Source organism: Echeneis naucrates, chromosome 19 (assembly GCF_900963305.1).
Source record: "Echeneis naucrates chromosome 19, fEcheNa1.1, whole genome shotgun sequence".
NCBI lineage: Eukaryota > Metazoa > Chordata > Actinopteri > Carangiformes > Echeneidae > Echeneis > Echeneis naucrates.
Genome location: NC_042529.1, coordinates 7,423,274 through 7,448,117, shown reverse-complemented (window position 1 = coordinate 7,448,117; position 24,844 = coordinate 7,423,274). Strand labels below are relative to the sequence as shown.

At 40.1% G+C, this 24,844-nt stretch overlaps 3 protein-coding genes across 6 annotated transcripts in view; 1 reads left to right on the top strand and 2 right to left on the bottom strand.

Moving 5' to 3' along the window:
- casp7 (caspase 7, apoptosis-related cysteine peptidase) overlaps positions 1 to 3,844 on the bottom strand; it is a 9,171-nt gene extending 5,327 nt beyond the window's left edge. The window contains exons 1-2 of one of the 2 annotated variants that reach the window (XM_029528311.1): positions 3,812 to 3,844; positions 2,506 to 2,597 (exon numbers count right to left, since the gene is read on the bottom strand). In XM_029528311.1, the coding sequence (XP_029384171.1) occupies positions 2,506 to 2,597 (92 nt within the window). In that variant the 5' untranslated portion in view covers positions 3,812 to 3,844. Of the gene's footprint in view, positions 1 to 2,505; positions 2,598 to 2,998; positions 3,130 to 3,811 lie in introns of those variants that run through there. The other variant, XM_029528310.1, reaches the window with a different exon arrangement.
- On the top strand, positions 3,303 to 22,875 carry nrap (nebulin-related anchoring protein). Of its 2 annotated transcripts, XM_029528306.1 has the most exons (45): positions 3,303 to 3,314; positions 3,927 to 4,001; positions 4,161 to 4,255; positions 4,971 to 5,065; positions 5,155 to 5,242; positions 6,651 to 6,755; positions 7,268 to 7,375; positions 7,535 to 7,642; positions 7,802 to 7,906; positions 8,014 to 8,121; positions 8,221 to 8,328; positions 8,509 to 8,616; positions 9,036 to 9,152; positions 9,910 to 10,014; positions 10,175 to 10,282; positions 10,460 to 10,564; positions 10,711 to 10,809; positions 10,950 to 11,054; positions 11,208 to 11,315; positions 11,435 to 11,542; positions 11,690 to 11,887; positions 12,001 to 12,105; positions 12,198 to 12,296; positions 12,384 to 12,488; positions 13,171 to 13,278; positions 13,446 to 13,603; positions 13,854 to 14,007; positions 14,101 to 14,205; positions 15,155 to 15,253; positions 15,456 to 15,560; positions 15,657 to 15,764; positions 15,910 to 16,023; positions 16,137 to 16,334; positions 16,615 to 16,719; positions 16,890 to 16,988; positions 17,099 to 17,203; positions 17,292 to 17,399; positions 17,571 to 17,882; positions 17,966 to 18,070; positions 18,282 to 18,380; positions 18,486 to 18,590; positions 18,705 to 18,812; positions 19,047 to 19,358; positions 19,561 to 19,716; positions 19,815 to 22,875. In XM_029528306.1, exons 2-45 carry the CDS (start codon positions 3,992 to 3,994, stop codon positions 20,103 to 20,105), a joined length of 5,454 nt encoding a protein of 1,817 aa, XP_029384166.1. In that variant the 5' UTR covers positions 3,303 to 3,314; positions 3,927 to 3,991; the 3' UTR covers positions 20,106 to 22,875. The 2 variants fall into 2 exon arrangements, with proteins under 2 accessions (XP_029384166.1, XP_029384167.1); XM_029528307.1 differs by lacking the exon at positions 6,651 to 6,755.
- Positions 20,517 to 24,844, bottom strand: habp2 (hyaluronan binding protein 2). Of its 2 annotated transcripts, none has more exons than XM_029528308.1 (12): positions 24,616 to 24,844; positions 24,239 to 24,322; positions 24,043 to 24,153; positions 23,795 to 23,914; positions 23,299 to 23,415; positions 23,047 to 23,218; positions 22,770 to 22,861; positions 22,445 to 22,685; positions 22,215 to 22,357; positions 21,798 to 21,935; positions 21,536 to 21,678; positions 20,517 to 21,308 (listed from the first exon to the last, which is right to left on the bottom strand). In XM_029528308.1, the coding sequence occupies exons 1-12, from the start codon at positions 24,701 to 24,703 to the stop codon at positions 21,153 to 21,155; spliced, it is 1,605 nt and encodes a 534-aa protein (XP_029384168.1). In that variant the 5' UTR covers positions 24,704 to 24,844; the 3' UTR covers positions 20,517 to 21,152. The 2 variants fall into 2 exon arrangements, with proteins under 2 accessions (XP_029384168.1, XP_029384169.1); XM_029528309.1 differs by having other exon boundaries at positions 24,726 to 24,795.

Here is a 24,844-nt window from a genome sequence, read left to right as displayed (position 1 = left end):
AAAGAAAAAACTAGAACATTTTCACTCAGCGCAGATACGAAAAATGACAACCAATCATAATCAATGTAGATTGAGCAAGAGCAAATCTTCTACGAGTGACAAATCTCACAGACCTGTCATATTTCCATTCTTTAAAAGATCCATCCAGATAGCCAAGCCAACAGTGGCCCACTGGGGGCTCACAAAATCCAGGCTTGTTCCAGAAGAGCCTAGTCATCAGGTTACTCAAGCACAGGAACAATACACAGTAATGTGGACCAACAGTCTCATGCACATACACTCACAGGCAGCACAACCATATTCTAACAAACATGTGATCCAGAACTTTTTGAAGCCCCCACCCCTTCCCACCTCCAAATTGTGCCAACATACTGTACCAAACATTTGGGCGAGGGTGGGCAAAGAGCTGCAACTCTGTTTTGCTGTGGGCTGGGCATGGCAGAAAGAGCAGTCGGTAGGAGGACGGTGAAGAGAAATATGAGACGATTCTTCCAGTCTTACCTGGGCTCGTCATTAAGCGCTACGCCACTCTGCATCTGAAATGCGTTGGTTTTGTCGCGTTTCTTTTTTTCCCCCAAAAGAGTATGTTTCTCCAGAACTGGCAGCTTAAAATTTGACTGTGTGCTAGGATACTGACATGCTCTTTGTACTGGATGGAGACCTGACTGGGCCAGCGGGTGCTGAGGACAGGGGCGGCGCACTGTGAGCACTCCTGAGTCAGCAGCCTCGCCACCACGCCAGTGCTTTCTAAAGGCCTATTCACCCATGGGCCCAGCACCTCGCTCCCTGCTGAGGTCAGACAGGGCAACAAGTTGCTCCTCTGCTGACAAGCACAGAATCCACCTGTGCCGACATACATACTACGAGTGATCAAATACTTCAACCTTTAGACGAGATGGAAAAAAAAATCAATAAAAATTATAAATATATATATATATATATAAATAAATAAAAAAATCCTGAGAATCCTCAAAAAACAATTTAACATACAGCATCTAAAGCAAGATTTGGCCTAAGGTCACTCAAGGAATTGAGACAAATGCAATTCACCATCACTGTCTTTATGATATTCCACATGACTCCTTAAAAGATTGCTCAGCATGGCAGACATGACTAAGGATGTGTTGCAGGTTAATCTGAATACAGGTTAAGTTAAAAAAAATTATGTGACATTGGTTTTATGCCAAACTTGTAAATATAACTGTTATTATGAAGTGGATATAAATAAACACAAAAACATACCATTATACTAACAATGTACTTCAATGTTTATTTCTTAGTTTATTATATTTTTTGTATTTAAACCATTTGATTCAAAAAAGTATTTTCATTAGTTTGAATGGTAAGTGTGAGACCGTTTTTCACAAGATTTAGGTTCCTCAATTTGACCATATGTGGTCCAGCCATACACCAGGGTTTGCCCTAGTTTGATCTTTGTATTTTGGTGAAATTTACAAATTGTTTATTATTTTCTTGAGATGTTAGGGCAAACGTCCGAGTGCTTGACAGTGGACTTTGTGTTAGACCAATAGTATCTGGGAGAGACATGGATGACAAATGTTCCTCTACTACAAAGGCTCACAGTGCCACCTTGTGAATCAGGCTGGAACAAAATAAGATCTTAATAACGCCTACTTAATCTCTGGAAAACATCACAAGACACTTTAGAAAGGCACACACACTGATATAATGATTTCTTTTTTAGACCTAGCTGTAATACAGTCTAATTTTGAGCAGGCTCTTGAGGACTGACCCCAGTCTTAAAATTGAGTTGAGATTTTGTTCACGTTCCTCGTCCCATTATACTAATTAGACTATCCAAAACTAGGTTGCTGTGTCAAATTAAGGATACTTATGCTGTATTTTTCAAATCTTAGATTAGATGTTGGAATTAAGAACCGATGCCACATTAGTTTGCAGAACTGTTCAAAGTGCAAAGTAGTGGAAGTTTGAGCAAATAAACATTTGCTCATTTTTGCACATTTTGTTTATTTGACAGTGGTGTAGCATCACAGCAGTACCACCACAGCTTGCAACCATGATGGTGATAAATATGTCAGTTAGTTGATAAAACCAAGAGCAACTAACGCAGAAAACTGCACAAGAATGTCTTTGAGAAAGCGGCCGAAAAAAGACAAACCACCATTTGCTGAACAACACAGTTAGAAGGGAAGGCAGAAGAAAAAAAGAAACGTGTAATTTCATATAATATACTCTCAGAATGAAGAGGGACAGGATTTCAGCTGTCGTGCAGGTCATGCACAATATCACACAAATAGAAACACAACAGATGAACAGATAAAGCTGTTGAAATAACCACTCTCATTTACTCGGGAGGGAATGATCAGGAAAATGAAAACGAAATTAAAAACACATCCAGTCCATTGAAGTGAACTTGAGGTGACTCAGGACTTTTTGGCCTAAATTAAATGAGCTTACCTGTTGAATAAATAAATGTGTTTCCCTCTTATAGGTGCATTGTGTGAACTTTAAAACCAGACTCACCTCCCAAACAGCAGAAATCTCCCCCTGCGGTCAGGCTTGGCATCGATATCGTCTCCTTCCAGATCAGCTTCCTTGGCAGGTTCTCCAGACATCTGCAGTCAAAAATTCATTTTATGGTGGTGTATTGTTTTTGACACAACTCTGCTGCTGCTAACATTACAATGTTAACTTCTCTCCTCATCACCCATCAACCTCTGCCAACACCAGCAGCGTATGTGTGGCTAATCAAACTATTTAAAAGCATTTTAAAGTACATAGCTAACGTACCACAGCATTAAGTTACTAGTTGAAAATAGTAGTAATAAGTTATTAGTTAAACTCAACTTGCTGGCCGAGTTGTCTGATTAGCATAAACACAAGCGATGCGGGGACTCGCCCATTTAAATCAAATCGATTTTTAAATGAACATCCAATCTGTTATTTGTGAGAAAAAAAGTTTTATGGTGAGTACCCATTTCAAAGATATAAATAGTCAAAGGTTTCTTCTACTCACGGCTGCCGTCAAGTTTCTGTTCCTTAAAAAACTTCAAGTTCATAAGTTCAGAAAACGAAACTAAGATCAACTTTTCTCCTCTTCTTTTTTTTTTTTAATAAATCTTTATGCAAACGAAATGCAAACAAAGTCACTAATATTAGTACGCGGGCAGTTCGGAGGAAGACTTTTAAAATAAAACCATTAAATAAAGAGCAAAAAAAAAAAACAGCCACGATTTAACATCTGTTTTTATTTTTAAAAACCAAGCTCAACTTCAAATTCCCGTGACGCATGAATACGTCATCGCCCTGCGCCACTCAGGTTTGGCTACAAGGTGAGTCATGAGTCAGACATTAAATTAATATTATACTCTATAATAAAACAGCCCTGACCAGCGGAATAGCAATCAGACGCCATGAGTCATCTTAAGAAACTAAAGATAGTCGTTGGTCATTCACTGTCATTTTGGCACGGGTAGATATTTCTAGTTTGTCCATTCAAGTTAGGCTAAAAAAACAAATACCCCGTGTTCACCTCCTCCAAAATGAGCACACATAGCTGAATCAACACTTCTATAAAGCAGATATGGATACATAAAACAACTGGAAACTAAGTTAGTTTACATTGTGTAGTAATATCTGCGGGCTGTCAAATGTTAAACAAGCCCACTATGTAAAATGTATAATATTTATCCCAACGCTTTGCATTTGAACTCACTTTTCCGCTTGCCGTTTTATCAATCATTACCACCACAGGCCAGTTTCTTCAGAAGGGACAATTTGCCCACAGTTGTTTTTCTATCGCAACAATACACTATTACGTTACACTTACCTCCTAGTGGTGTGACAGAATGCCCAAAGTTGAACTAGCTGTCCAACTCAGGACCATTACACATATACAGTGACATCTGAACTCTGTGTCACTCTCTGGCTCTCTCCTCCTGCAGACAGACAGCTGGGCTCGACCAGTCTTCACCATGGGGAATGGAAGGGGGCTGGTCCATCACAGGACATGGTATCAAGTAAGAGACAGTTTCCGAGTTTCACAGCCACAGAGCTAAGATTACCGCATTCAGAGACGGACTATCACGACTGTCCGGGAGTCACTCCCAATTGCCTGCCTGACTCTTGTTTTTGGCAAACTTTTCACACTAGTTTTCTCTTCTTTTTTTTTTTTGAAGGTTTTTTGGGAAGAGGACAAGCATTCACTATGCAGTCCTGTGCCAGATGTGGGTTTGTGGTCTACCCAGCAGAGAAGATCAACTGCATTGACCAGGTAAAGTTGAAAATGTTAATAAGTGAAAGTCTCTCAATGTTTGAGTGAAGAGTTTGCTCTTTCTCTTCTGAAATGATTGCATTATTATAAAAGAAGTAGTTTTGAAGCAAACCAGAAAGAGGTTGAGTAAAAGAAAAAATCGAATGAACAAGGTAGTTTTTCAATTTAACATACTTAATAATTTCAAAACACAAGTCAAAGGATAATTAGGTAGTTGGAAGGCATTTGGAAATGTTTTGTTCTGATAATCAAACTTAATTATATACCACAGAAAAAAAACGCAGAAAATGTTTAAGCATTTTATCTATTCCTCTGTCTGAAATATACCATACAGCGTAGTTTTCAGGTGAACCTGATGAAAATCACCATCTGGCGATAAAGTCTACCTGAAAATTACAAATAGAATGTATATAGGCTCAAAATACACCCTTCTTAACATGAAGTTTTGAATGCACCATGGATCTGAACATATATTATATTTGACAATTCACTTCCACAGAAAGACAGAGAATATAACAAATTTAACAATTTAGAATTAATATTGTCACTGTTGCTTCATGAAAAACATCCTACTGATGGATTTCTTTTATGAGATGAAGGTTTGTGAAGGTTTCACAATAATCTGATGTTACCTGTCCAAAGTTACCACTGCAAATTTGTAATTATTTAAAACGGTTTATTTTAATATTGTGTTTTGTCTTTTTTTGTCCATCAGAACTGGCACAAAGCCTGTTTTCACTGTGATGTCTGCAAGATGGTTCTCACTGCCAATAACTTTGTCAGCCACAAGAAGAGGCCATATTGCTCTGTGTAAGTACAAAGCATTAGTAACATGTTTTCATTTGAGTATCGTCTGAAAAACTAATCAGAAGTCTGTCCCTGCCTCTCTCCATATCCAGACACAATCCGAGGAACAACACATTCACAAGTGTCTATGAGACCCCCATCAACATCAATGCAAAGAAGCAAACCAAGGCCAGCAGTGAGGTATGATGATGTCACATGTAAAAACACAGCAGTAGCAACATGAGATGAAATATTTTGGCCTCCATCTGACTCAAGGAGTGTTACTGACAGGCTGACATAAGTCCCTGTCTATGCCATGAGAGAAATGACCATTCACCAGTGGCAGGTCATGACTGGATTTGCTCTGAAGATTTGCTATTCATAGTGGTCCTTGTGTTGGCTTAGATCATCAGCATCGTTTCTTAAAAAAGCGAGTGGTATATGCATTACAACTGAATTTAAATAATTTCAGTGAAATACAACTCCATTTAGAACAACACTTTTTTTTCTCAGTGTATTGCTTTATCCAAAAATTAAGTTGAAAAAGGGATAGTTATGCTTCTGTGAGGTTCAAACTGCAATCTCATTCGCATTGACCCTTTAAGAACACATACAGTCAGAAAGCTAACCAGATGACCCTAAACACATGTAACCCATTTTTGTCTGATCAAAAAAAGTTCTCGTTTGCTCTTTATTATTTGAAAAAGCAAAGGAGAGAGAGCGAGAGAGAGAGAGAGAGAGAGAGAGAGAGAGAGAGAGAGGGGTGGATTATTGCTGCGAGCCAGTGGTGATGGCAGAGGTGTGGAATGGAGAGTGCGGCTCAGGTTATTTCTGTGACTGTGACAGAGGCGAGACAGCCCCTCTGCTGAGCCCACTTTATGCTTCGGGGGCTAAAATTATAGGTCAGGAAAAACGCCCTCACATCCTTTCCTCTCCTCAGCCCTGCCACCTGTCCCTGTCTGTCTGAGTCTGTCTGTGTCTACCAGTTCATGCGGTGCTCTTGCGCTTATATTAGCATAAGCTCATCAGCCACTGCAATATGCCGCAAGAAAGATCTAGGACTTAACTTGTCACTTGATCTGAAGGCTGAATTCAGGCCATGCTGACTACAAAAATATTGCTCCAGTTAACCATTACTGCTTTTGTTTTTAGTCCTATTTTCCATTTTACACTGAGTAGCTCATACTGAGTAAACCATACGCTCTCATTATCACTCATATCTTCTGTAATAAAGCTATTCTAATATTAGGTTTGAACCCTCAACAGTTTTAGGGTCATGAGGGTCAGAGTTTCATCACTCAAGGCTCCATATTGGATCCTTCCTGGAAGGTCAAGCATCATCTTGATTGGAGCAGTTTGGTTATTAATAACATGCTAATATTATCCTTTCATCATTAAGCATTGAAGTTGCAGGTTGTCTGATTTTGACCTGACTTCAAAAGAATAAAATGATGTGTAATACTGTGGCTCTGAATTCAGCCTAATATGGAACAGTCAGGGCTGTTAATATTTTTATTTACTTTAATATTATCCGAAACACGTCTCCTGTGCGCATCTGCTAATATCTGCTGGCCTTGGCTTAATGCTTGTCGTCTATGTGCACTTGTAGCTGAAGTATCGCGAAGATGGCGAGCGCTTTATGTCCACTTTCCACTGTGACATGAGGTCCATGGAACTGCAGAAGGCTCTCCTAGCCAATCAGATGGCCAGCCAGGTGAGCTCCCAACAGAGCAACTGGCCTTTATCTCAGTCTCCGTCTAATCTTAATCTTTACCTAAATATTAAAAACTAATTCATCTCTCCTCCTTTTTTTTTTTGGGTTGTGTTGAATCGTCAAAGCAAATATCCCCACCCCTTCACTTCTACTTTGTCCCTTGATCTTTGATACCTTGATCTCAGATACTGCAACAAATTAACAAAATTAAAATGTTTTTTATTTTGGCAGTGTTATAAGGAGTATGACTTTAGTAATAGTGTAGGGCAGCAATGAAATAAAAAGTCTTTGTAAACTGCCTAATAGATTTGAATGCATAAAGCCTCATCTCCTCTCTCCTCTAATTGGTAATAACGACAACTTAACATCATATTTGCTCTTGTTGCCATCGCTCAATAGAGACTAAACAAACAAGAGAAGAATTAGACAGACTTGGTAGCTGATTTAACAAAACCTGACAACTCATCGTGAATGTGTGGAAATGATTACTATTGTCTTCAATATCCAAACAGGCCTTTAACTCCCAGTCTGAGTTCTCACAGCAGCAGACATGGTATTCAGGCACAGTGACCAGCCAGGAGGTTGTGACAATGTCTCAGGCACAGAAGGCCATCAGTGATGTGAGTATAGTTTATTTCTTTCACACTTAATGTTATAGCAATTTTTTTTTTTTCCAGCAAATATATCTTTGGGAATGATTACACAAATGCATTTCTTTAGGAATAAAACTAAAATCTCAGAACTGGTCAAATGTCTTGACCAAATTTGTTTTGTGACAGGTGAAGTACACAGAGGAGTATGAGCAGTCAAAAGGAAAAGGCAGCTTCCCCGCTATGATCACACCAGGTTATCAGGCTGCTAAGAAAGCCAACACTTTGGCCAGCAGTGTAAGTCTTTTTTACTGTCAAAAAGACAAACAAAGTTGATAAATGTAATTTACATTAACTGTTTGCTTTAAGTATGAGTATGTCTCCTTTCAGTGGTTGGTGGGACTGTGAATTGAATCCAGTGAGCCACATTCAAATCTCAGTTGTGTTTTTCTGCAGCTGGAGTATAAAAAAGGACACGAAGAGAGAGTCTCTAAGTACACAACATTCGTTGACCCCCCAGAGGTACTTCTTGCCAAGAAACAAGGACAAATTGTTAGCGATGTAAGTCTTTTTCAAACCCCTTCACAATAATTTCATTACATTTGACTGTATTACACATCAGACCAGATAAAATGTTTTCCTGTTATCATCTCTTTTCCTTGGCCCAGTATGCATACACAGAAGAGTATGAGCTGCAGAGAGGCAAAGGAAGTTTCCCTGCACATCTTACACCTGGATACCAAATGTCAAAGAAGGCCAGTGAGCAGGCCAGTGATGTAAGGAAAAAAAGAAAATACACATGTATTTAAACACTACTATAGATCCTGGATCTTTGGTTTTAAGACGATGTTTTCAATGTTTTCATATCTGACCAGATAAAGTACCGTCAGACCTATGAACAGGAGATAAAGGGTAAAGCCAGTACTGAGGCTGGATCAGCCGAAGCAGCTCATGCCAGAGATAATGCAGAGAACTTCAGCCAGGTAAGCAAGTTACACTTACAAAATCATATGCTGTTTAAAACTCTTTATTGTCATTTTTTCTTTTGTCTACGAGGTTGTACCTTAGAGCACTAGGTTAACTGGACACATTTATATTTTTAAGGCTTTCTGGGATTCAGACTTCAGGATGTTGCTATTATGAATGACACTTTTTGTTTTCAGATTGCATATACTGAGGAGTATGAGCAGCAACGAGGCAAAGGAAGCTTCCCCGCCATGATCACTCCTAGTTATTACTTGGCAAAAAAGGCCCAGGAAAATGCGAGTGACGTGAGTATCAGCTTTGCCAACAGACGTTCATGTATACACATTTATCTTCAACAAAAAGTCACAAATTGTTGAGTCAAACATCTAGAAGTTCAAAGGTTGATGTGTCCGGACTGTTGCGAATTGTGTTGCTAAAAATGGAGCCCAGGTCATTTGTGCACACATATGAACAGTTTGCACATGCTCTGAAAACATTACAGACTACAGTGCAAGAGGTTCATCTTCATCCATCATCTGACCTTGCAGTCACTCAGCAGGATAGATGATGGATTACAATGACAAGGCCTCCATAAGTCGTCATTCTTTATACTCTTCACCCTGACTGAATTAGACTGTGTACACATGCTAATCTCCTGATCCAGCAGTAACAAAACACTTCATCTGCTCTTCATCTGTACAAGTTATTGTTCACCCTTTTGCAGCTAAAATACAGAAAGGACTTAAACAAGATGAAGGGTACCTCACACTACCACAGTCTGACATCTGAGGACAATCTGGCTCTGAAGAATGCCCGAAAAATCAACAAGCTTGTCAGTGAGGTGAGTTTGTCAGTGATTGTCGGATTCTTGAGGCAAAGTTCAGATCATCATTCAGTACATTTGCCCTTAGCTTTTCTCCAAGATGCATTAAATACTATAAAATCACTATTAAAGGTTATTACAAAGCATTCCCAGAAACAAACCCTGCAGCCCAATCTGTGTGTGTCTGTGTGAGTTCAATAGCTGGATATATTAGTCATACTGTGTCACAGTCCAGCTGACATGAAACCACTCAACCTACATTTTTAGCATCACTTGAATTGCTAACCGGTGGGGTTACAGCTTACCTCCAAGGCCACAGGATGTCCAGCCAGACTAATGTTACCTCATACATGAACACAACAGTGTTTCACTCTTCAGTAACTATTTTGAGCCTGGGGATTAGAACAAACGTATTAAAGGTCTATTAACCAAAATGAAACGTTATTCAGCCTTAACAGTTTTTGATTTGATGAGAACAATTTAGTTATTGCTCTTGAATGTGGTATTTCAGAGAGAAAGGGACACAGAATAAACTAAGTATCGCCATGCTGTCATTGTTAAACTCTTGTTTGTCTCGATGTCTCTTCAGTTATGATGGATTATCAGTGGCGGTGACTGATTAGTTGCAGGCCCTTTACTGTATATAAATATAGCACATACTGTAACATGAAATGGAATAGCTGGCACTTCAGCGCTCTGACTTTTCAACAACAAAACAAGGCCAGCGCTGCCATGTAAAGAACCCACTGCTTTAATTTTACACGTCCTCTCACAGGTGGAGTATAAGAAAGACTTGGAAAACACCAAAGGTCACAGCATCAACTTCTGTGAGACACCACAGTTTCAAAATGCTGCTAAAGTTGCCAAGTTCACCAGTGATGTATGTATGACATACTATACATATTTTCTTTTAACAAGAAAACACCATATTAATCAACATAGGTCATCCCACAGTATTTTTTTTTTAGTGAAGCTCATTACCAATATTACCAAGAGTTCGATTTTTGCGTGCACATTTTTACCGAATCTTTCTTTAAAAGAACAAGTACAAAGAGAAGTACACCAGCAATATGAAAGGCCATTATGAAGACTCTGGAATTGATAAGAAGACCATGCATGCCATGAAAGCCAGGAAGCTTGCCAGTGACGTAAGACGTTTTTTATTAAATTGTCATAATATGAAAAATGTGTCATTTTAAGGCCTACAAATTGAGTAATTTCATATTAAAATGGCTGATGGTCCCTGTTAGGCAAAGTGATGATTTGATCATTAAAACACATAATGATGAGCAATGTTGCTGAGACCGTCCTATTGCACATTTCAGATTGCCTACAAACAAGGCTGTGAACAAGAGCAGGGTGAATACAACTACCCAGCCACCCTAACACCAGGATACAAAAGCCAAAGGAAACTGGACCCACTCAAAGATGTGAGTTATCTCAAATTATCCTTAGTATCAAAACCTTAAATGTTATTCTAACAGTGGAATATGTAGGTTGGTTGTTTTTCTCAGATAGACAGATTTCTTTTGTTATGGATTGGTCTTTGATGACAATATTTCCTGTGTGACTGCAGAAGAACTACAGGCAGCATATTGACCAGGTCAAGTACAGCCCAGTGACAGACACGCCTGAAATTATTCTAGCAAAGAAAAATGCTCAGTTGGTCAGCAATGTGAGTAAACAGCATAACAACAGCATTTTCCAACAGTGATTAATTAGTGCTTTTTCAAACAAATCTTCTCAGTTCCACACTATTCTTTCAATAACTGAACTGACCCCGATGTTCGAATATGTCATTCATGTGCCCTTTAGCTGAATTATAAAGCAGGCTATGAAAAGACAAAGCACCAGTACACCCTTTCCCAGGACCTGCCCCAAATCAAAAATGCCAAAGCCAATGCTGCTTTGAGCAGTGATGTAAGTTACCACACAGGCACTTTCTGACAAAGGCATGCACAAGCCCACTGTGCTCACACTTCAAATTTTCAAACACACATTGCAGCTATTTCACAAGAAATCCCTTCTTATTCTATAAGTCATGGTTTGACGGATCCATATTTGTTCCAACAGATTAAATATAAGGAAGAGTGGGAAAAATCCAAGTCTAAAGCCTGTGACATTGGCATAGACGACCTGAGCATCAAAACAGCCAGAGCTTCCCGAGACCTTGCCAGTGATGTAAGCAAACACACACTCTTCTCCAGTTAGATGCCATCTGAGGGGAACAGAGCTAATTGCTGTGCAAGACATGTAATGACTGCCAAATGAAAATTAAATCAGATGGGCATGTGTTTCAGATTAAATACAAAGAAACCTACATGAAGAACAAGGAAAAAGCAGTGGGGGTCAACATGAGCGACTCCAAGACTCTGCACTCTCTTCAAGTGGCAAAAATGAGCAGTGATGTAAGTGACTTTAAACGATGATTTCTGGAACTAAAATACATGTTTTCTTTCACTGTAACACTTACACCAGTTACACCAGCTGTCTGACTCAAACAACACATTGGGATGCTACTTTTTATGTAGTTATATTCATTGTAACCACTTCAGATTGAGTACAAGAAGGGCTCTAAGGAGAGCCAGGCCCAGTACACCCTCCCCATGGACATGATCAACCTGAGCCATGCCAAAAAGGCTCAAGCTCTCGCCAGTGACCTGGAATATCGCACAAAACTTCACGACTACACTTACATGGCGGATGACATGAAGGTCCAACAGGCCAAAAAGGCTTATTCCCTTCAAAGTGAGGTAGGACACAGGATGAAAGGATGAAGCCTAGTGATCTATTTATATACTTAATTAATGCTATGTAAGTAAACTATATAAAGTAGATGATGAACATTTTGTCCTTCCCTTCACAGAACCAGTATCGTTCAGACCTGAACTGGATGAAGGGAGTGGGCTGGGAGGCTGAAGGATGTCTGAACATAACCCAAGCCAAGAAGGCTGGGCAGCTGCTCAGTGATGTCAGTACAATTATTATTTGTGTGCATATTTTACTTGCTTTTATTAGCCCCACTGTTTATCTACTGCGCTGCAATAACTTGCCCCCTTTCAGAACAAATATCGTCAGAAGGCAGACAGCATCAAGTTCACCCAGGTCGCTGATGATCTTTCCATCAAACATGCCAAGAAGAGCCAGGAGCTGCAGAGCGATGTAAGGTCTTAATTTCTTAGCTCTAATCCTGTAAGAATAATTGCCATGAACTATCACAACATATACCTGTCTGCTTCTGACTTTTAGTTGGCGTACAAAGCAAACACAGAACAGATTATACACCAGTACACCATGACAAAGGACGAGCCTCTTTTCAGACAAGCCAAGGCTAATGCTGAGCTTCTTAGTGGGGTAAGTTCAGTGAACGTCACTTCGATGTGTGCTACATATAATAATATATACAGGAGCTTCATAATGTATCATATTTTTCACAATTAGAATAAAATGAACTTCTGTTAAAACACTTACAAACCTGAAATATGTTTCATTCACAGCAAATATAGTCTTGCAGTACTATTGAACATCACAATTTACTTACTGTTGTGAAAGTTAGATTGAATTTGTGTACTCGGGATGGAGCCAGATTGATTAGTGTCATTTAATTACTGCGATGCTCTCTTTGATTTACTGCAGAAATTGGTAATATAACAAACATACAGCACAATAGCAGCTTTGATTTTGAAGTCATGCCCCTTCACTTTGATTACACAAGGTCAACAATTTATACTGAGGAGGAGTTTTGCATGCTATAATGCGCAAATAGTGTCATACGTTTCAGATTCTGTGACCTGGCTACTGGTTCACCAAGCTGGTATGCTCTAAGAGTTCAAAAGACAGAAATCTTAAAACTTATAGCAGATCATTCTTAATTCGTATCACCAATTTTTTCTTTGTCATATTGTTGTATATGAAATTTCTTCATAATTATTTGAAGTATACGACATTTAAAATAGTTACTTTTGGAATTTTTATCTTTCCTCTCTCTTTCCATATTGTAGATGTCGGGTGACTGATATTAATTATTTTTTTCTAGAAATTGTACAAGAGCAACTGGGAGAAGCAGAGGGAAAAGGGCTTTGAGCTGCGTTTGGACTCTCTCTCGATACTCACTGCCAAAGCTAAGAGGGATCTAGCCAGTGATGTGAGTTATTGTAATGGATTAGTCTGAAGGAAAAGAAATGCAATAATGTATTTGATATTCCACTTTCAAACTAGAATATTTGCTCTTTTACAAATAATTATAATAATCAACAATCATAATTGGAAAGAAAAAACCCCAAAAGTAATTTATATATTATCTGCCTGAAGGTCAAATATAAGGAGAAGTATGAGAAAAACAAAGGCAAGGTGATCGGCATTAAGTCGGTCAGTGACGACTCTCAGATGGCTCACTCAGCCCTGGCCACCAAACTACAGAGCGACCGCTACTACAAGAAGAACTATGAGGACACAAAGACTAAATACAGGTGACTCAGAAACAGCCTTTTGTCTCTCAGATTCTTTTGATCAGGGATGCGTTCACACTGGACACCCCAGGGTAATAAAGTTAAGATAAGTAAAGATCCAAGTCCAAGTAAAGACAAAATGCTTTTATCAGTGGGACTGACCCCAGTAATCAAAAAGCTCTGATTCAGTTTATTATCAACAGAGCTTCCCTCTAATCTAATTTTGGAACAAAACCTCTCCATTCACTGGAAATCAATCTCTGTTCTGCAGTGTTTCTCTGGATATGATGAACATCAGCCATGCCAAGAAGGCTCAGGACCTGGCCACCGAGACCAAATACAGAACTTTCCTCCATGAGTACACCACGCTACCGTCTGACATGAATGTTGCCTGGGCTAAGAAGGCCTATGGACTACAGAGCGATGTAAGCCATATCATCCGACTTGAGCAAGTGCCTTGCTGACTACGAGACTGTAGGTTTTGAGATTGAAACAGCTGTGTGAATGTGTGTCTTCAGAAACAGTACAGGTCAGACCTGAACTGGATGAAGGGCGTCGGCTGGGAGGCCTCAAAATCTCTGGACGTCCAGCAGGCGAAGAAAGCCGGAGAACTCATCAGTGAGGTAACCTCTGAAGTCAAGCTTTATTAAAGATAAATGTCACCACGTACAGTATCCTGTTAATGGTAATCCACAGAAGAGCAAAGACATTCTCCAGTCCACAACCTTCATTAACATATCCCTCTTTTGTGGTAATTACGGTGAGAGCAAAGTTTTATTTAAACCAATTATAATGCGAAGTATGATTATTATTATTAATAACTAAGAGAGCTGTGAGGGTAAGTTAGGAGAGAGAGCATGAGAAAATGATAACGTGATTGTGTAACATATGACTGGAAGGCACATTTCTAGGTTTACACCTAAGCTCAAAATGTATTTAAAGAGCTGCAACCTCAGGATCATTCCTGCTCTGTCAAAACTGGGTTAAGTACATTGACACCAGTTCCAACTCCAGTTACAACAGGAGAGCAGGCTGGTTATAGTTACTAGAGCTATTACGATTAATACGTCTAACTATTAGCTAAAATAATTAGATTTAGATTAGTTTAGAGCAGAAACCTCCATCTCAAATCTCTTTGAAATCAGAAATTACTAATGGTTCAGGACATGTATTATGTTAAAGGTCTGCAAATAGCATATAAAGATATTTCTGTAACATATCTGTGACAGACCAGCAACCCTATACTCTTTTTTTTTTTTATAAGGGTCTTTATTTAAGGGTCATTCCAGTCATGGTTGCCAACATTAGACCTTGAAATGACTGAACACAAATAGAAAAGAGCCCTGTGCCCCCCCCAAACAGGCTTCTAGGCTTCTTGTGCCTAGTCAAGCATACGCATTTTTTTTTTTGCTTAATTTTATTGTTTATATTTGTATTAGGAGTTTTTGTTGGACTGTTGTGCCTTTTTATGTTCTTCAACTGCATATCTACCTAGTTTCTCTTGATACTCATCACTGATATTTTGTGTTGTGTTTCGATGTTCTGTTTTGTTTTTTTTTTTTTCCTAAATAGAAAAAGTACCGGCAGGATGTGAGTTCTCTTAAGTTTACCAGCGTTGAAAACACTCCAGAGATGATTCAAGCTAAACTCAGCAACAAACTGGCCATTGATGTAAGTTTAGCTGCTATTTGCGCCCGTTGTCTTCTATCTGGTTGAAATGATGCTGTAAATCTGATGCCAACTGACTTTCCCAAACGTACCTCTTTCTTCTGAACGTGATAAATACTGTATATATGAAGGGCAAGCACCTGAGTTTGGTCAGTTATCTGTGGTGAAGTGAAGGATCCTTCATGTTGTGCTGTGTCCCTCACAGAGGTTGTACAGGGAGAAGGGTGAAAACGAGAAGCATAACTACACACTTACTGGAGAGTTGCCGGAGATGGTGCAGGCCAAGCTCAATGCAATGAACCTCAGTGAGGTACAAACAAAACACACGTTCAAGGAGTCACATAAAAAAAAAATTTATTAAAAACAGACAAACTGAGTTTCTCCACCTGCTGTGATGCATTTTCAGAGCCATTACAAAGAGTCCTGGACTAAGATACGAGATGGTGGTTACAAGCTGCGTCTGGATGCCATACCTTTCCAGTCTGCCAAAGCATCTTCAGAGATCCTCAGCAATGTATGATTTCAATGAATAAATCTGGGATAACTCTTCAGTGTTGATGTGTTGGTCCAGCAGAGGACATTAAAACGATATCAGACAATTTTACGCGTAGATTTTAAAAAGTTGCCTCTGCAACATCACCTGTCCCTTTCAATTTCAGCAAAAATACAAAGAGGAGTTTGAGAAGACTAAAGGGAAGATGATCGGACTCAAGGGCCTGCATGATGACTTAAACATTGCTCACTCTGTCCATGCCAGCAAACTACAGAGTGATGTAAGTTCATTTTTGACCAATCGTAACTAATAAGAAAAATAAATATATATAAAAAAAAATATATATACACACACACGACTAAGACTTTCTTTTATTTGGTTGTCTTTCTCCAGATTAAGTACAAGCAGGATTCAACAAAGCAGCTTTCAAAGTTCCACCTGCCCATGGACATGATGGAGGTGGCCCACGCTAAAAAGGCGCAGTCTCTGGTCAGCGATCAGGACTATAGACTCACCCTGCACCAGTACACCTCGCTGCCCGATGACATGAAGCTGCAGGCGGCTAAGAGGGCGTACGCCCTGCAGAGCGAGGTGAGAGGGACTGTACGCTGCTGCAGACAAAGCTTCTGCTACAATAATCTCGATTTTCATTTTAACAGAGATCAAAGATCAGAGAGAACAAAGATCCCTGGTGTTAGTTACGCTGAAATATCTTGAATTTCGTGTATTTGTTTTAATGTATTTCAGAGAGCTATATTATACTTAATATATTACGTAATAATTTATTACAGAAAGTACCTTGCTGATATTTTTGAAAGATCATTCTTATGTATTGTTAACTATTTATTTTTGGTTTATGTGTTTGTCACAGAACGTATATCGCTCTGACCTGAACTACCTACGCGGAGCAGCTTGGATCGCCACTGGGGCTTTGCAGATTGAAGGCTCCAAGAGGGCCACAGAACTGATCAGTGATGTGAGATATTTTGTTTTTGTTCCTCTTTTATCATAGTTTTTTTTTTTTTTGTGTACATGCTGCTATATGCAAGCATGTAAATAGTATGTTGATAATCGTTTTTCTGGATTTCGAATGATGACTGACCTCAGAAAAAGGGAGCTAACTTTGGAGTTTCTTTTGTGTAACAGACAAAATACCGCCAGCAGCCGTACAACTTCAAACACACCTCCGTCGCTGACTCTCCAGATATTGTACATGCCAAACTCAGCAACCAGATCACAAACGAGGTGAGATAATATGTGTATTTTTTTTATAGATCTGATCTCCTAAATGTTTCTGGGATAATAATGATGATGATGATGATGATGACGTAATTTGTTCTACCTCTCTCTCCCAGCGTTTATACAAAGAGAAAGGGGTAAATGACCAACACAACTACACTATAACAACCGAGAGACCAGAAATTACACAAGCAAAGATCAATGCTGCCAACTTTAGTGAGGTATTTTTGGGTCTCTATACGTCTGAATTGTTTTTCATCATTGTGTGTGTGTGTGCATTTTAAATATAATGATCTTCTTCTCTTACAGATCAAGTACAGAGAGTCCTGGCACACCCTGAGGGCTCAGGGCTACAAACTCACTATGCAGGACATCCCCTTCCAGGCTGCCAAGAGCTCCACTGGCATTGCCAGTGATGTAAGACACAAAACATAAAACAAGATTCATTTAAAATATCCATCATAAGAGATGGTGTGTGCAACTGCCAACTGAATATACCAATACAATAAACTGGCTGCGCTTGCATGTATGGTGTATATTAGTCTAAAACTGAAATTAACTCCAGCTATAACTTCTTCCTCTCTGCAGTACCAGTACAAACACAACCATCTGCTGGAAAAAGGTAAACACATTGGTGTCAAAAGTGTTTTGGACGACCCACGCCTCCTGCAGTGCCTACAGGCGGGCCGGTTGGCCAGCGACCAGGAATACCGCAAAGATGCACTGACAGCCAGCGGTCAGTACCACCTCACCCCAGACATGATTCATCTGGTGACGGCAAAGAACGCCCAGGCCCTGGCCAGCGATCAAGACTACAGGAAGAAGCTGCATGAGTACACAGTCCTTCCTGATGACATGAAGGTCAAGTGGGCCAAGAAGGCTTATGACCTACAGAGTGAGGTGAGAGGACACGATGCAGACAAATGATGAGAGACGACGCTAATGGGGCAAACTATTTACAAATGTCATTGCTTTTTTTCCAGAAACTTTACAAGTCGGACCTCAGTTTTATGAAGGGTGTGGCGTGGGATGGAGTGGGTGCCCCTCAGCTGGAGTCAGCCAAGAAGGCTGGACAGCTTATAAGTGATGTGAGTATATGTGGAAAATGGTATTAAACAGTTGAGCTGTAAGTTTAATGCACTTTATTTTCTGACCAGAAAATACTCATCACATTTAAGAAATACAATCATCTCAGTTTAAAATCAGTGTGGTGTTCTCACTTACTATATGACTGATTTTAACAGAAGTCTCAGGCACCTGTATTTCCTACTGTTAAAGTGTATTTGGTCCTTCATGCAGAAGAAATATCGTCAGCTGCCTGACCGTCTGAAGTTCACCTCAGTGGCCGACTCACCTGATATCGTCCATGCTAAGACGAGCTATCAACAATGCAGCGAGGTAAGGTTTCAAGATTAGCAAGAAATCCTTGAAGAGCTTTCTTTTATTCTAGTTGTACAAACCCGATTTTATCCTTTTTATTTCTTTTTCTTCTGTCCACTCCAGAGGCTGTACAAATCTGGGAAGAATGACGACATGCACAAGTACACTTTACACCATGATGACCCCGACTTTGTGAGAGCCAAGATGAATGCCCTCCAGATTAGCGATGTAATACGCTTGGATACTTCTCCAAATTTTCAGCAAGTAAAAAAAAAAAAAATACTAATGTAATAACATGCCAACATCTCAATGTGAAATTCCCTGTGTTCTTGTCCCATGAAGAAAGTTTACAAGGCGTCTGGGGAGCAGGTGAAAACATCTGGCTATGACTTAAGGCTGGATGCCATTCCTTTCCAAACTGCCAAGGCCTCCAGAGAAATCGCCAGTGATGTGAGTCCAGTTCACCACAAGATTCGACCTGTTAATGTTGAACTTCATGCTTAACGTCTATAGAAAGTGATTCTCAATAATTGAATATTTCCACCCCCAATTATTGAAAGAAAATTATTATTTACTGGAGATTGTTTTTTTGCGCTCCTGTGTTCTGACATACAGAAGACACGTGAAGTTCAGTTTGATCCCCCAGATCTTAATTTAAAAAAACTGTCTTCCTTCCTGCAACAGTTGCGTTACAAAGACTCCCATCTGAAAGAGAAGGGCCACCAGGTGGGGCTGCGCTGTGTGGAGGACGACCCCAAGATGGTGCACTCTCTGGCAGCCACCAAACTTCAGAGCAACTTGGAGTACAAACGGCAGTCTAAGGAGGAGCGTTGCCAGTACAAGATCCACGCTGACCAGCCTGAGTTTCTGCAGGCCAAAAAGAGTCAGGCTCAAGCTAGTGACCTCTCCTACCGCCACAAACTCCATGACTACACCTGTGACCCTGAACAGCTCAACGTTAAGCATGCCAAGCAGGCTTACAAGCTGCAGAGTGACGTAAGTCATGGTGAAACAAATGGACTGTTTTTGTGTTAGTTAAAGGCAGTATGATAATTTCACTCACATTTATTCACCATCTATCTCACCGCCTGTTTGACACTGACACTGTACCTCACTGAGGTGATGGAGGTGGGATGTGTTGATAATTTTATACCCAACGTGAACGTGCCACTGTAATTGCTGCTCCGTGTTTCTTTAGGTGAAATACAAGTCAGACCTCAACTGGATCAGAGGAGTGGGCTGGACCCCTCCTGGCTCCCACAAGGCCGAGCTTGCCCGCCGAGCTGCAGAGCTGGGACTGGCTGAGGGAGTTAGCACTGATGAGGCCATCGCAAAGTACCAGCAAATGATGATGGTGAGAGGACACACAGGGCGAAACCTAGGAATTTACCATTGAGCTGTGGATATACAATAAACCATCTATTTTAATTGATCCTGTTATCCTTGTTTCAGCTGTATCGCCAGCAGCAGATGGAGCAGCAGCTGCAGCAGCAGCAGACATCTGAGCAGGTGGAGACTACCAACGAGATTCAACAAGATGTCAACATGGACGCCATGGAGGTGCTTCACGTCAAGAGGAAGAAGACCATTCAGACAGTCCAGAAAAAGTCCACCACCACCACAAGCTCATTCAGATCCATGGAGAAGAAGTCCAGCACCAACTCATCCTCGTCATCGGCCGCACTCCAAAACACAGTCAGGACGTCTATGTCCAATAAAGCTGCTGCGATAGAAGAAGCATAGACTTCTTTATAGATAATAGTGTTTAGAGATTGGCCACTTTCAGAAGGTAAGGTGAACTTTCCAGTTTCTGGTGTCTGTTTTCATTATATGACTGTTGTAGTCCAGTTACATAAAATGGCGCACCAACGTCAAACAGAACTACTGTAAGTGCAACAATTAACCGTGAGATATAGTTGAAATGATTAAGAAGGAAGAAGGAGATAAGGGATGTTGAATCAGGACAAGCCTTAGCATGTTTGTTTAAAGGATTGTTGAAGCATGTTGTGAACGAAAGGGAATTCAGAAAAAATGATTAATTCACCTCTTTTTTGGGATTTATTTTTTAGCTTTTATGCCTTTCTTTTAGTCAGACATTAGTTTTAGTCAAACAGGAAACAGGGAGAGAGCATCTCTGGCCAGGTTTGAACCAGCAATGCTGTAATTAGAACACACACTCTTAATCACTTGACTACCTGTTCACCTCACAGCTTCTTTTTTTTTTTTTTTTTAATCAAAGTTTATTGTTGGGTTATAACACCATGAGACCATTTAAATGATCAGTTAAATGAAAATGCCAAGTACACAAAAGCTGAATTCACATTGTTTTAGGTAAAAAGTAATGAGGAACGAATGCTAGATGGAAAGTTTTAAATTGCATTTATATATTGAGTGTGTTCAGGGAGCATATAGATAATGGCAGGATTTCAGAGTAGTTTTTCACTATTTTCTTTTTTATCTTTAGAGGAGAGCACATGCAGCACGTTGATGAAACTGTGTTGCTTGTAGGAGGTCTGATAATGCGGTTTACTTGGAGCAAGGCTCAGTGAGAAATAAGTACAGGCCCACTGAATGAAATGATGTGTGAACAACATTTTGTCTGGCAGGTTCAGCTTTAGGAGTTTGTAACAGAGCCTCTTTTCACTCAAAGCTGGACTCGGAGGAAATGCTTGGTTTTATCGCTGATAAAAAAAATAAACAGTTTTTTTTTTTTTTTTTTTTTTTAAGCTAAGCTAAGCTGTTGTGTCTTTGTCTTTCCAAAGTAAGACAGATCTCTCAACAGACTCATGTTCAGTTGATCCTGCTCTTGATCCAGTTGATAAAAGTGAGGACGTTGGCGTAGACACCGGGCTTGTTCTTTTGACCACAGCCGTCGCCCCAGCTCACCACGCCAGCAATGTAGTGTGTCCCGTTTTCCTCGCACACCAACGGACCACCTGAGTCACCCTGCAGGATTATAGTTAATATTATTATTTTTCCTGTTGAGAAGCCAGTCAGGTTACTGCTTTAACACTAAATTTCAATCTTGTGCTTTGTCCAGCAGAGGTCTCATGCCTGATGAGTTGAATATGAAGGTCACATATGTTATAAAATGAGACGTTCATGTCGTTGACGATAAAGCAGATTTTTCAGCAATTCTCAATTAAATGCCACAAAATGATGAGCATACACACCTGACAGGAGTCAATGCCACCATTCAAAGTCCCTGCACAGAGCATGCTGTTGTCCAGTAATTTCCCATAGACTTGAGGGGTTTCGCAGCGCTCTTCAGATATCAGCAAAACACGAGCCTTCAACAAATGGCTGCTGTAAAACTCTGAGAGATGGAGGTCCAAGCAAATTTAAATCAGAATGAATTTGGAAAGGAATGTAAACAACTCAGCTTGTTAAAAATAATAATATGATATTAAGGATTTTTAACTCATAGTTCCTTACGTCTTTCAGTGGCCCCCCATCCAGAGATCACACACTGCTTTCCAGCTGGGAAGGCCTGATTGGGTAGACACACTGTCTTCACAAAGGGAGTTTCCTTAGCACAGTAAGGACTGTCTGTCACTTTGAGTTTAAGGAGAGCTGCAAAGGAAGTTAGCACAAACATTAAGAACCATGAACCTTTTTATTTTTAAAGTAATCAAAAAATTTTTTTAATAATTATTTGTGAAAAACATCAAACTGTGATCTTATTTAGGCATTCTTGTCAAAATATAGTAAACACAATAAAAAACATTTTTTTATCTCCAACTACCACACAACAGAGGCCTGAAACAAAGGATAATCTACATTCTTATGGCATATGATATCTATGTTATAAATTATCCTATATTTGATAATGTGATACATATTTCAACAAACCGATGTCGTTGTAAAGTGCTGAAGGAGTCTCCCTGTAGTTCTCATGAACAATTGTTTGTATTACTGGGATGATCTGGTCCATCTCCTCCTCTTTGTCTATGTTCACGCCTCCCAGCACCACTTGGAATTCCTTATTAGATTCACTGAAAAGAAAAATTTTATATTTGCCGATGGTAGAAAAATGGACACACACACACACACAGAAATGCACTCAAACCTCAGAAACCTACACACAGTGGGCAGCAGTGAGGACCCAGCAGGACGTGAGGAGGATCCCACCACATGCGTGGTGAAACTCGGAGGACGAGCCTTGGGGTCTGTCCTGCAGCGACACCTGCCAGGGGTGGCTGCCAGGGAGAGACTTGGTGCCCCCAAAAATCCTGCTGTTGCGAGGAGGCAGGGATTTTCCACACTGGGAGAACTGGGTTGGGCCTGGCTGTGGGTTCACTGTTGTGGGTGGAGTCGCTGGAACTGAGAGACATCAGCAAAGAGTAAAACAACGTGGACTTTTATATAATGTACATGTTGACGTACTTTGTGTGAGACAGCAATCACCTTCAATGCATTTCCTGACGTTGCAGTAGCCCCATTTCAGTTGATTCTTCTTTTTAATATAACACCAAGGCTTAACGTCGCCATCTGGGTTTCTAAAATGTAAAGGAAAAAAAAAAAACTATCAAATGTCCCAAATTACGGTCCATAATTGGGAATATTTGTAATAAAGTCGACTAATGGGTATAGTGTTAGTTGAATATTGGTTTCATCCTTTTAGAAACAACAAAAGTGTTCCAGATAAATTGAAATATAATTTGTTCAGTGAAAAATGAAATACCTGCAGTGATTGTTAGATTCCAGTCCATCGAAGTCTGCGAACAAGCTGAAAGGATCGTCCCCATGTAACATGATGAATTGGGAATTCCAGTCCAGACATTCGACCCCTTCTACTGTAGTGCTGACGTCTCCCCTGTATGTCTCTCCATTCCCGACATAACAGTCAGTCGGAGCTGTAGGAAAAGATGCTGATGGAATAATACTACTAAGCACCTACAAACAGAAACTTCAGCTCGTAGGCTCGGTCCTTTACCAGTTCCACAGAATCTCCCAGTATATCCAGTGGTACACAGGCAGCGGAAACGACGGTTCCCTGAAACACAAGAGCCCCCGTTCTGGCAAGGATTGGGCTCACAGGGAGACGATGGCACTGACGCACACAAAAGAAACAAATGATTAGTATAATGTGTGTAACAGCTAATGGCTGACGGCCACCCTGTTCTTTGTTGACCCTGTTTCAGGATGCATGCACCTAAATTCCTCACCACACTTCACCTCAACAGTGTCAGTAGCAGCTTCATGAAACTTTTGACACTGATAGCATAAATGAGAGCTTAAAAGTAGTGGGATCTAATATTTCCCCTAAAATTACTATTGAGAGATGCAGTTATTGGTTACTTTTGTGTATTCCCTGTGGTTTGTATATCATGGTTGAATCCATTATTGTGCACATAAATATTTCTATAGCATGTTCCTGCAATGTACATGTAAAATCGTTTGTCAAAAAAAATGCCACTTATTCCACTCACATGACTTGCAGTCCGGGCCTTGGAAGGGAGGTTTGCACTTGCAAGTGTAATATGGGGGTTTTTTCAGGTCGAGGACACAGTCACCATTACCGCATTTAACATTTTCACAGAGGTTTTTCACTGAAGAGGAACACAGGTTATCAATTCGCATCGCCACAGCTTCCTAAATTTACATTCATTTCACAAAATTTATAGGCTGACATTGTAATAGAGCCATTAAAAATATACACAAAAGCCTCCTGACCTACCTTTTTGGCATCTCTTGCCATGATAAGGCAAAGGACACAAGCATTCGAATTCTGTGTCTGATTTAACTTGGCACGAGGCCCCATTGAAACAAGGGTTTGGATCGCAAACACCTGGAAATGGCAAGAACATGTCACTCAGGGTGACTCTGAACAGCATCAAGGAAATCCCAGTACACAGTCTTGCAGGGCCACTTACTTGTCTCTTCCAGTAGGTCAAACAACCAGTCGTTCAAATCAAAAACAGTATCCGGGGCATCTGTGGTGTCACCGTAGTACATATCTGCCAAGAACAGGGATGCATTTAAACAATAAAACCGTTTGTACAACTATAAACTCCACTATGACACAGCCCAAGACAAAACCTCAATGTAGCAAAAAAGAGCAATACAACTTTTAAGCATGAAAACCCCATTTTAGTATAAAATTGATGATGAGCCGTGACATTCAATTGTAAGTCTAAAATAGAAAGAATTATAAAATATTACACATTCCAAGCTTTGAAGGAAGACATCATTTGACAGTGGTACTTATGAAGATGTGTTGCCACATAAATCATATGAAGAAAGGTCTTACACGCATAGTCGTCCTGAAATGACAGAATCAAAGAAGAGGACGGATCAGCGTTACCAGAAAAGGTCTGATCTGTAAAATTCAAAGACATCTCTGTAAAGACATGAAGAAACTTACATATGAGTATTGTCCGTAAACAGTTTGGACACTCAGGCTTATGAACAGAAGCCCTGCAGCCAGCATGGTGCTGAATGTAGCTCTCTGAAAGACTGAGGCTCCTGTGTTTGACTTT

Excerpts from the sequence above, each read along its gene's own strand:
- nrap (XM_029528306.1), top strand. Across the intron at positions 16,989-17,098 it reads GCAACCAGATCACAAACGAG|CGTTTATACAAAGAGAAAGG; the intron begins GTGAGATAATAT and ends TCTCTCTCCCAG. Across the intron at positions 19,717-19,814 it reads AGTACCAGCAAATGATGATG|CTGTATCGCCAGCAGCAGAT; the intron begins GTGAGAGGACAC and ends TCCTTGTTTCAG.
- habp2 (XM_029528308.1), bottom strand. The coding sequence starts at position 24,703 with ATGTCTTTGAATTTTACAGATCAGACCTTTTCTGGTAACGCTGATCCG. Across the intron at positions 23,416-23,794 it reads AGGCCCGGACTGCAAGTCAT|TGCCATCGTCTCCCTGTGAG; the intron begins GTGAGTGGAATA and ends TGTGTGCGTCAG. Across the intron at positions 22,686-22,769 it reads CGTCAGGAAATGCATTGAAG|TTCCAGCGACTCCACCCACA; the intron begins GTGATTGCTGTC and ends GATGTCTCTCAG.